At 41.7% G+C, this 11,528-nt stretch overlaps 1 protein-coding gene across 2 annotated transcripts in view; it reads right to left on the reverse strand.

The window, feature by feature from the left end:
* Positions 1 to 10,781, reverse strand: part of MPHOSPH8 (M-phase phosphoprotein 8) — a 36,431-nt gene extending 25,650 nt beyond the window's left edge. Inside the window, exons 1-3 of one of the 2 annotated variants that reach the window (XM_090029297.1) lie at positions 9,482 to 10,781; positions 4,070 to 4,222; positions 1,035 to 1,886 (exon numbers count right to left, since the gene is read on the reverse strand). In XM_090029297.1, coding sequence (XP_089885423.1) covers positions 1,035 to 1,886; positions 4,070 to 4,222; positions 9,482 to 9,799 — 1,323 coding nt within the window. In that variant the 5' untranslated portion in view covers positions 9,800 to 10,781. The remainder of the gene's footprint in view (positions 1 to 1,034; positions 1,887 to 4,069; positions 4,223 to 9,481) is intronic. The other variant, XM_090029288.1, reaches the window with a different exon arrangement.
* Between the last annotated feature and the right edge of the window lie 747 nt (positions 10,782 to 11,528).

An 11,528-nucleotide genomic window follows, 5' to 3' on the forward strand; every position in this document is an offset into this window, starting at 1 on the left:
TAACTGCTCACTTTTAAGATTTTTAAGATTTTATTCTGTATTTTCTATACTTCAAAAATTATACAAAAACTCTAGCAAGGTAAAGCCACTGCACATTTATCAGGGAGTCTCCACTTTACAAGTGATTTTAGGATTTTAATTCCTAGTTAGATGTCAATACACTTAAGTTACAGCAGTAGTATTCTATGCCCAGTGATTTTCAACCAAGGTGCCCTGAGATCTTTTCGAAGGTGATGTGGTGCCATGCAAAGTTAGAATTGTTGGGTGTGCAAACATCATTCACAAGATGAACCCAGTTTTCAGAGAGGAATTGTGTCAAAAGCATTCAAACATGTTGTCGTCTTTCTGAGTTCTCTCTCAGAAAACCTGCTCTATTATTTTTTTGTCGTGAAAAAATGAGGGAAACTAAGAGCTACAATTTTCCGAGGGGTACCTCAAGCCTACTGAGAGGTCTCAAATTAAAAAAGCAGAAAACCACTGGCTTAGCCTTTAGGAGGGGCTGCACATTAGCCATCCCATGTAAGAACATTTCAGACTGTTGATTGTCCAATCAGTAGAAGGCTGAATGTCTTACCATAGAAATATGAATGGTGATAAATTAAAGGTAAGTATGGAAAGTAGGCAGTAAGTGCCTAAAACAGGCAACATAAGAGTTCTTAAAATTAAATTTACCCACCACCTTGCTGAACTGAAAATAACAAAAGTCGAGAAATTCATACCCTGATGAACGCTAAATAAAGGAGACAAGTTAAATTTATACATAAAGCTAAGTTCTGAAATACAAGTTTAGATTTGCTGGTAGAAGGTGCCTCTTTCCTTTCATATGTCCTCTGTATTTAGATCACATTTAGAGGCATAATTCTCTCCTACCATATTCCCTCCTTTATTATGGTCAGAATCTGGGGAAAACTTTTCCAAGTCACACCTACAGACAGTGCAGTCAGTCAGTCTCTCTCATCATATTCTCCTCATCTCTCCAATTTGTATTTTTCTCAGTCTGACAAACTGTTTTTCAGTTTATTAACACTGCTTACCTCTCCGGTTGAATCAGTAGACCTGCGCCCTCTCTCATCAGTACTTAATTTTGAAGCTCTCTGCACTGGAGCAGGCGTAGGGGACACTTTATCTACTTCTGTAGAAGCTTTGACTTTTTCCTGAACTTTTTGTTTTTTGTGTATGCTTTTCTTCTCAAAAGGGGTGTCCTTCAGTTCTACTTTTCTACTTTCCTCTTTGTAATCTTCATGTTTTTTAAGTTTTTTCTTTTTTCTCTTAACCTTAAGTTCAATACTGTCCTCCTCGGTACTGGCCGACCCATCTTGCTGCCTATCAGCAAAGGAGTCCTTCTGAACAATTTCTTGCTCTGATTTCTCTTTTCCACTTTTTACCTTTTGTTTCTCCTCTTTACTTTCAGAACATAAATCTGAATTTTCATTATCACCTGCTGGAAAAAATGAATCATCTAGAGCACTTGACTCAGAATCAAACTGAAGGTCACCATGTTTTTCTTTACGTAGCTTTTTACTTTCTTTAGAATCCTCTTTAAATTTTGCCTTTGAATCTTTACTTTCTCCCTTCTTTTTCTTGAATTCTTTAGAATCTTCTTTCTTTTGCTTCTTAGAATCTTTTGAATCTTCCCTAGTCTCTGACGTCCTTTTCTTTGGCTTTGAATCTAAAACCAAACTGTCAGATGAATTTTCACGTTCTATTCTGGGTCTGTCTTTAACTTTTGCAGACTTCAATTTTTTCTTTTTCTGATCATCCGGGCTTCTATCTTCTCCATCTTTTGACTTTTTCTTTTTTTTCTTAGGTGATGAATCCTCTTTTGTTTCACTTTGCCAGTCACTGTCAGATTCTGCCTCAAACAAGTCATCGTTTAGAGACAGCTTCTATAAACAAACCAAAGTGAAAAAAAATAATGAAGAAACCTTTAGTACCCAAAATAGTGTAGTTATTTAACCCCATCAATAACATAAGGTCTTACACTAGCCTGTATTTGAAGTAGCCTGATTTTTCAACTATTTTTCAACATTTGAAATATGTAGCAGTGGTTCATACTCAGACTCACTTCTTCAAATCAATTTACGCCACCACTTGAAGTAAAAACAACAGACACAAAAAGCAAAAATACTTCAGAGACAGGGTATGTCTGCATGGCTATAATAGGCATCAAAATAGAGCAAAACCTAATTTGGAGGCTCTGCAATAGTAACTGACTTCATATTGTGAAGATTATCTATTGTTCCTCCAGAGGACAGGGAAAGACTCCATAAAAACCCTACAAGAGCCATGTGCTCATCCCCTATTACTGTTACTTCGCATGAAGTAGGGGCATAAGGGAAAATACTGAAAAAAAAACAAACAAGCAAACCTCAGCAGCAAGAACAAAGTACTTTAAAACAAAAAAACAAAAAAAAGGAATTTAGTGAAGAAAGGACCCACAGTGGAAAAGTTGGTATGTGAAATATTAATTGCTGTCTTACTGCTGATTAAGCAGACTGGCCCTGTAATGTTTACATAGTCCTAGTTCTGCTTTGCAAAGAAACTTGTATCAGTCTGGATAAGCTGAATTAATCCCTTGCCTAACACAGAAAAGCCATCTCAGGCAAAGAGCAGCAACAGGGTTTAGTTGTGGGGTTTGTTTTTTTTTTTAAATAAATCAATAAAAGAACAGTGCTTTAAATGGAAGATTTACCACAGTGCTCTCCTTACTCCTCTTCTACCCCATCTTCCTTAAATTTTAGTCTACAAAAAAACTGTGGTAAGACTGACACCAGACTTCACATTTTGTGCTTATTATTTTCCACTGCTATAGCATTAACACTATTACTGTTGACCAGAAAAAGTTTCTACCCAAAATTCTAGCTTTCAGAAGACTGCTTCAACAATTCACAGAATTTCAGAAATCCAGTTACCCTTATCTCAATGAGGATTTAGAAGTGTACAAAATTATTTTTTTTCATTTAAGAGGTCTTACAGCAGGGGTAGGTACTAATTAGTTCGGCTGGAGGGCCACTTAGGGAATTTGGGTGAGCTGTTGCACGCCAGGTAAGAACCCCCCCGCAACAGCTCACCCAAACTCCCTAAGTGGGTCTGCCCCAGGCCTGGCTCTGCACTGACACCACCTGACAATCCCGGTCCCAGCTCCAGGGTCTTCATGGAGACCAGCCTGACACCACACAGGCAGGGTCCACTCAGTTGGGAAGTTAGGATGAGGCCATAGGCGGGCAGGGAGTGCCTCAGAGCAGGATGGGTGGGCAGGGCCCGGATCTTGTGGCATGAGGCCAGGGCTTGGGGCACAGCTACAATTTGCTTCGTGCACACCTTTGCCCTTGAAACTGGCACCCGTTGCAGAATGCAAGCAGACAGGCCAGGATGCCAGGTCTACTCGTGGCGACAACACTAGCAGCACCAGCCTAAAGGAGCTGCCATCACTGGGAAACAGTCTGGTTTCAACCCTGCCCCAGTCCCACTGTGGGCCCAGGTGTGGCAGTACTGGCTGCACATGTTACAGCCTGGGCTGCCCCTCCCCACCCTGCACCTGGGCCAGGTGGGACTGAGGGACCCACCACAGGCTGGGTAAAATCCCTTGGCAGCCCAGATCCAGCTTGTGGGCCATATTTTGCCTACCCATCTTACAGTGGAAGGATATCTAGGTCATCAGGAAAAAAGGCATAAGGGACTTTAAAAAACAGATGTACATGATTCAGATGGAATAAATATATATCAAAAGCTAAAGTGCTAGAAAAATTTTAAAGTAATCAAACAACAGAGAAAGAAACAATATGAAAATACAAACCAGAATGTAAGTGCAATAATAGATAACCAAGGAGAACCAGTAATAATTTAGATATAATAGGATGCCCATGGCATTCTTCACAATTTAAGAAGTAATTTAAATTTACCCAAGTTGACAACAGTAAACCCCAACCAAACATAGTTCTTCCACTGAAAGGAAGTTTTTATTATATTCTAGGGCTGGCATACAATTTACAGAACATTTTTGTTTCAGAAAATGAGATCTAGAAAACAAGGATGTCTTTATTGGAATGCAGAGGGATAGCAGACATACCTGTATGTCCTTCTTAATGGGTTTAGGCTTATCCACAATTTTTTTCCTGAATTCAAGCAGCACTTCTTTACAGTCTTCTAGATGCACCTCTGGCTCCCATGTATCATCATCTGAGGTATATCCCTTCCACCGTACTTTGTACAGAATTTTACCCTATAAATGAAAAAAACTACTGTTGTATAAAACAGTGGCGAGTTTAAGGGATTCTTTATATTATCTTCTTGCTCCTTTCTTTGCATAACTACATAGCTCAATGCCATTTTATACAATGGCAGTGTTAAGTCTAATAAAAAGACATGACTCATGTCTTGCTATAATCATTCTTGCAAACTTTCTCCGTCTGAAAAAGTACAGATTTCATAACGCTCTTCTGTTCAATACTTGGCTCAATGATACCAAGAGGCAAAAGACTTGTTTTGTTTTTTAAACTGTACGTTCCCCAAACATATATTCAAGTCATTTTTCCTATAATGATTTTTGTTATTTCTCTGATAAACTATACAGATTTCATCTACCAAATATGAATAAGATGGCTTGTCAAGTCAAAAACTACCTTCACGGGTGACGCCTACCGATTACTCCACAAAAAATGAAGTCTATAAGTGACAAGAATTCCTTCCGTATCTCTCACAAACAGTACATATCCACTCAACCAGAAATTCAAGTTAATTATATTTTTACCTAACGTATATCATTACTTTCTTCCACTAGATTACTAAATGCAGTGCTTTAAACTCACTTCTTAGCTTTCCAGTTTTAGTAGAATGTCATCTTTTAAAGATTTTTCTGTAAAATATTAAGCTCAACATGCTGAAAGTGCTAGTCCAGGTCCTCTTTTACAATAATACAAAAAACTTTTAAATACAAAACTGATCACATTAGCTTGTATCATGTTTACAACAAATGCCAATTTATCTTGCATTTAAAACAAGGAAGTTGAAATTCATCTACCACAATGCATTCCAATTGTATACAATCTTGATTTAAGGCTTCAAGTGGCAGAGCACCCAATACTGTACTTCTCTCTGTTGGTTGTTTTAATATTTACCCTCAATGTTTGTGTTTTCTGACTGTTCTGAATTTGTCAAGGTTCACCTTTCAACCACTGCACCTCATCTTGTTGGATTCAAGAGTCACTATCAGAAATCTCTTCCTCACACTGATATTCTGAAACCATGATCAAGTTGCTCCTTAACTTTCTCCTGCACAAACTAAATAAATTGGGCTTCCTAGGTCTCTATTAGACCGTTTTTTAAATCCCAATTTTTTCATTTAGTTCTTCAAAAAGCCTTCTTCTACTTGTTAGCATCCTTTACAGCGCAAACACCAAAGTTCAGTATTTCAGCAGGTCTCCCTAATGACATATACAGAAGTAATACCACCCTTACAAATACACTTACTGATAATGTATTTGCCTATATTTCTAAGGATCCCATTAGTTTTCTTAATTACAAAACCACATTGAGATTTCATGAACAACTATTTTATGGGTCCAGCACTTGGATCAAGACCTCCAAGTACGGTTCAGTTAGTTAAAATGTGATCTACTAATTTTTTGATCTTGTACTTGGCTGTATTACCACAAATTTTGGTCATGTTAGCAAGTAAACCATGCAGCTCAGCAGAAGTGGCCTGCCCCATTAATAATTAACACTTCATCAATTTTCATTCCTGTGAGTTATGCCAGCAAAGTTTTATTTCTATCAGATCTCCAATTAAAATGCTGACATTCAATTAAGAATGGATCCCTGTAGAATCCTACTACAATGTGCTCCATTCCATTTACACTTACTTGAAGAATAACTAGTTTCAATACGTACAATAAATTCTGTGTAGTATTGTTTTAAATCAGATAACCATGGTCAAATGCCTAAGAGAAACTTATGCATGTAGGACTTGGGATCAAAACACATCACAGATATGATAAAACCAATGTTAAATGGTATTCTTGCACTACCACAGAATCAAAAAACAAACAAACAAACAAAAAAAACACACACTGGAAAGGACCTTGAAATAACATAACATTCAATGGGTACCAGGTGTGCTATAAATTAGACCTATACCTTCCTCAAGTGCCAAACTGATCACCATAACTGATGTTCTACTTTTTTTTTCCAGCTCTATCTGTTGCTGTGCTGCCTGTACCCTCCTTGATCTGCTGTGTGCCACATACAGAAGCTGCCCATGCCATAGATCAAGGCAGGATCAACCCTGATAAACATAATTTAACCTGAACATTAACATTTCCACCAATAGAACCCTTACAGCCTCTCTAGGTAATTTGTTCTGATGCTTAATTATCCTTATAGCTAGAAAGTTCTGCCTGCTGTCCAACCTAAATCTCCTTTGTAGCGATTTAAACCCATTATTTCTTATCCCACCCTTCACCCCCACGGACAATGAGAATCATTTTTCACCATTGCCTTTATAACCATCCTTTTAGTACTTGAAGACTTAGACCCACCATCACCAACACAAACAGTCTTCTCTTCTCTAAATTAAATAATCTGGATTCTTCCAACATTTCCTCAAGTCCTGTTTTCTAGACCTCTAAACATTTTTGTTGCTCTCCTCTGAACTGTCTCCAATTTGTCCAAAACTGGACACAACACTCCAAGTGAAACCTCACCAGAGCCAAATAAGAATTGTAGAATTGCTTCCTATGACTTGCATACAACTGTTAATAGCTTGCTAATCTTTTGCAAAACAATATGTTGACTTATATTCAGTTTATGATCTACGATGGCCCTCAGGTCCTTTTCTACAGCCTAGACAGCTGGCCCCTACTTAGCCTTTGTGTATTTTATTGTTTTGTCTTAGCTGCAGTACTTAACACTCAATGTTACCGAATTGCATCAGATCTATTTCAGATATTTTTTCCAATTTATGAAGATCTTTTTGAATCCAAGCTGGTTCCTTGCTCAGCTTGATACCATCGTCAAGTTTAATGATTTGGAGGATGGAACACTCAGTTCCATCCTCCAAATCATCAGTGAAAATACTGAATAGTACCAGACCCAGCACAGATATACAGGGAACCACACCCAATACTTCTGCCAGTTTGACATCAAGGTGCTGATTGCTACTCTGAGCACAACATCCAAACAGTTGCACATCTAATCTGCACAATTCCATACAGACTCAAATGCGTTTTTCCAGGTTACTCAAGAAAATGGTATGGAATGCCAAAAATTTATTCATTATTTCCAAATATTCCATTTTCAGCTTACCTAAGACAAGGAACAAATTCACTAAATGGAAAAGACTCAGCAGAAACAACAGTGGATTTTTTCTGCAGCAGCAGGAACAATTTTAAGAGCAGAAATTTCAGAAGACCTTCAAATGACCTGCACCATCACTTAACATCTATAACTCTGATATAAAAGTCTCATTTGCAAATGTTGCCACTTCACACTGTCATTTTTCTACAACTTTTAAAGTATATTTAAACAGAAGGCCTCAAATACAACTTTGCTGTTAATACTGTCATGATAAACACTAATTATTTAATTTCTAGACACTCTCTCCTGTATCAGTTTAATTCACAACCATACTCTACCTTTTACTTTAGGACTCTGCTTCCCTATAGAATCTTGTGAACTATTTAATATTTTTGCATGTGTGAAATGTTTAAAGAACTAAAGATGGTTTATTCAAACTAAGCTTTTTTCAGTTACAACAATGAAAATACAGAGTACATCTAATGAAGTTTGAGAGTGCATGTCATATTAAATCAATGCAACTCATATTAAATCAAAGTCAATGAGAGTATTATTTGGCCTTGTAAACATATGACAAACAGCACCTAATGAATAAAGCAGTAATACAGTCAATTAAGAAAAAGAATTACAAAATTTATGATAATAACTGAACTGGTTAAATTAAGCAATTCAGTTTGTATAGAGGTCGGCTACTTAAGTTTCCAATAACTGCTTTACTACGCAGTCTTTGGTCACAAAGGAGAAGTAGATATTATATTCCTCACCTCATTTAAAGACCACTCACAAAATAATTTATTATAACTACCAATATGACTATTGTGGCTCCTAGGAATCCTAGTCACAAACAAGAACCCCATTGTGCTAGGGGTGGCACAAATACAGAATAACAAAATCTCTAAGAAAAGGAAGTGTTATGTTATTAAAGAATTATAATGCCCAGACGAAAGGGCACATTAACACTGAACTGCAAAAATCCCTAGTCAATACAATCTATACACTTTTTAGTATTAGTTTTGGAGTAGTATAAAACACTAATCTAGAACAGTATATATTTAATATTTGGAAAATGGGGGGCCAGGGGGTGTCTACAAAACGTCAGCTGTTGTGGTTCTCCTGCTTTACCTGTGGCAGATTAGGGTGTTATGTCTTGTGTTCAAATTGACAGTAGTCTTATGAAAAATGAGTTCAGATTATGGATATGTGTAGGATGGCTTGTATAGGGATGATCCTACCTTAGGCAAGGAGAGGTCACTAAATGACCTCTGGAGATCTTTTTCTGCCCTACTTCTCTGTGATTCTATGATTTTATATAACATTAGAGGTCACACAAGCAATTTTGGCATCTTTTACCAGCGTAATCGAAGGGCACACACTGCATGTGGCACCCTGCCAAGCTGGCCCTGCATGCTGGGTCCAAAGCTGGTCCAGATTATACCCATGCACCAGAGCTAGCATGTGAGGCTGGCCTGGTGCTGACAACTCCTACAGAGCACGCCCTCTGCCGGCCCCACCTGCATGCAGCACTCAGGGATGATCAGGGCAGGCATGCATAAGCTGCCCACACTGGTGTGCTCAATTTGGTGCTTGTGTCTAGCCTGTAGGTCTGATCTGGCCTGCAGACTGACCAAGTGCCTCAACCTCGCCTGAAACAACGGGGGGGGGGGGAATAAAGACCTTGTATCCCAGGCTGCAGAACCTCTCACGCTTCCAACAGTGCTTGGAAAGGCTTCAGACCCTACCATCACATCCGACCTATGCTGCTGCAGCCAGGACCACCCTCAAGCCCAGCTCCAGGACCCAAAGCCCTGCCGGCCCGGCCTGCAGCTCTGAGCCCCTCCGACTTGGCCGTTTACTACCGGCAGAGCCAGGCTCGCAAGCCCGTGGGTGGCAAATGCTGAGAAACAGCGACAGGGGAAGTGGCTGGAGCCGCAGCGGTAGCGAGGCCAGGTACATCAAGGGACCATGCCCGAGGGCCCCTGGAGCGGGGCAGGCGGTACGGCCACGGGGCTGCACCGCGGCGCAGGGGAGGAGCCTGCGGCCGGGACGGGGCGGGGCGGCTGCAGCCGCGGGGACACCGGGAGTGCGGGACTCCCTCCTGCTGCTTCTCCGCTGGGGCAGGGGCACCGGCAGCCTCCCGCCGGCGCCCAGGGAGGGAAAGAGAGGGCAGTCCCGTCCCCGCCGCACTCACGCCCTCTGTCTTGACGTCCAGGATCTTCTCCACCTCAAACACGTCCTCCTCCTCCTCGCTGTCGCCGCCCGCGTCCCCGCCAGGCCCGGTCGCGCCTGGCTCCGGCTCCAGCTCCAGCTCCGGCTCCGGCTCCGGCTCCGGCCCCTCCTCCCGCCTTGCACCCGATGGCGCCGCCGCCACCGCCTCGGCCGCGCTCCCGGCCGCCGCCATGTTGGGCCAAATTTCAAACGACAACAGGGAAAAGCGGCTGCGACATCCACCGCCAGAAGGGTCGCTAACGACGCGGCAGCCGCGGCCAATCGACGCCCCGCCACTCATGACGACACTAGCCAACTCGCCAATCCCGACGGCCGCTGCCGTTTGGAGTGACGGCTCCCTTCAGCCAATGGGCAGCGCGGCAGGGGAGAGCCAATGAGATAGAGCGAAGCGGGCGGTGGGGGCGGGGCTGACCCTGGGACTGGGCTGTGACGCGAGGCAGCTGCAGCTCCCCGCCCGGCCTCCTTCTCCCGGTCCCACCAGGGCTGATGGGGCCGTACGCGCCGCTAGGCGGGGCGGGAACTGCTCTTACCTTGCTCTTCCCCTGGTCGCGTTACAGTCGCACAGCTGCTGCTTACACCCGTGCTGCACGGCTGCGGCAATGCCCAGCTGGATAGCCTGCCGGGCCAGGCTAGGGGGCCAAGCCTCCGGGATTGCCTTGGCGTCTCCAGGAATTGGACATAAGTCTCCAGCAGACTGCTGAGAGTCACCCAGGAGATAAATGATAGGGAATTCGTTACAATCCGTATTAAATGTTGAATCTGATGTATACAGTAGTCCAGTGGGCTTTTTTAAATGTAATAGCAATGTGCATTTGCTGTCCTGATCTAAAGTCTGCACACCGCAATTAACATCCTGTTGCCATGTGATGAAACCTCCCAGAACAAATGCATAATTGGCAACCCTTGGCCAGGCCTGCCTTCAGGCCCTGCACAAAGAACAGTAAACACAAAAGATGAAGGGGTGCTAGTGCTTTTTGCCCCTATCTGTGCCCAGTGGTGCACCCTGTAGAACAGCATCTTGCCACATTTCACCTCACAGGCAACTTTGTTTTGGGAGTGGAGGGATGCTCTGTTGTTTGCATGTTACGGCCATGATATTGCTGTTTTGTCAGGAGCCTTTTTTTAATTGAAAACCCAAACAACCAATTTACTGGGCTTCACAGTTACAGAAAAGAGTTTGAAAATGTGAGTCAAATGTGCTTAGAAGCTCAGAAATCATGAAGTCCAATAAATTAACCCAAAATAAAATCTTGTGGTTTCAGAAAAAGTCTGGTTTTTTGGGGTGGCCCTACCTTATGCTTTTTCACTGCTTGGAGTTAACTGGGTTCAGGGGTGTAGGTTGTAGCCATGTTGGTCTAAGGACACAGGCAGACGAGGTTCTTTGGTTAAATCTGATATCTTTAATTAAACCAACTCAAATAGTTGTACTTGAAAGCTTGCAAAAAATAATTTTTCCAATTGTATCCTTGGTCAGACAGAAGAAGCATCTGCAGTTTGTCTGTGTTCTTTCTGGATGGAATAATAAAGAAGCCAGAGGCTGGTGTGCATGTGAGAGCCAGTTGGTGAAAATGTAAATTGCGGTAGTCAATGGGTGAGAGGGGAAGGGGAATGAATGTAGCAAGTAAGTACTAGAGATATTAAGCTGGTTATAATGTGTCATCATGAATCCAATGTCTATATTTAGTTCATGATTTTTTGTAGGTTGGTAAAGTGAAGTTCATAGGCTCATCTGTGAAAGGTGTTTTGTAAACTCCCTTTGAGGATTAGAACTGAGAGATTGGAGAATAGCTTGTGAGAAATGTGCCACCCCAGGTAATTGGTTGGGTTACCCATGCTCTTTTATATTAGTTTGCAAAGCAAAGGCTGGAGTGCAAGCTCTTAGGGGTAGGCAAGTTTTTCAGCTTCTAAATCATCAGATTTAGAACAATAATCCAGAAGTAAAGGTACTGTAAAAATCATTATTATAGTGAGAGGGGCCTGCCCATAAGATTACTTGTTAGCTTGTAAAA

The sequence above is a fragment of the Crocodylus siamensis genome, chromosome 1, assembly GCF_052110815.1.
Source record: "Crocodylus siamensis isolate JL-2025a chromosome 1, ASM5211081v1, whole genome shotgun sequence".
Classification (NCBI taxonomy): domain Eukaryota; kingdom Metazoa; phylum Chordata; order Crocodylia; family Crocodylidae; genus Crocodylus; species Crocodylus siamensis.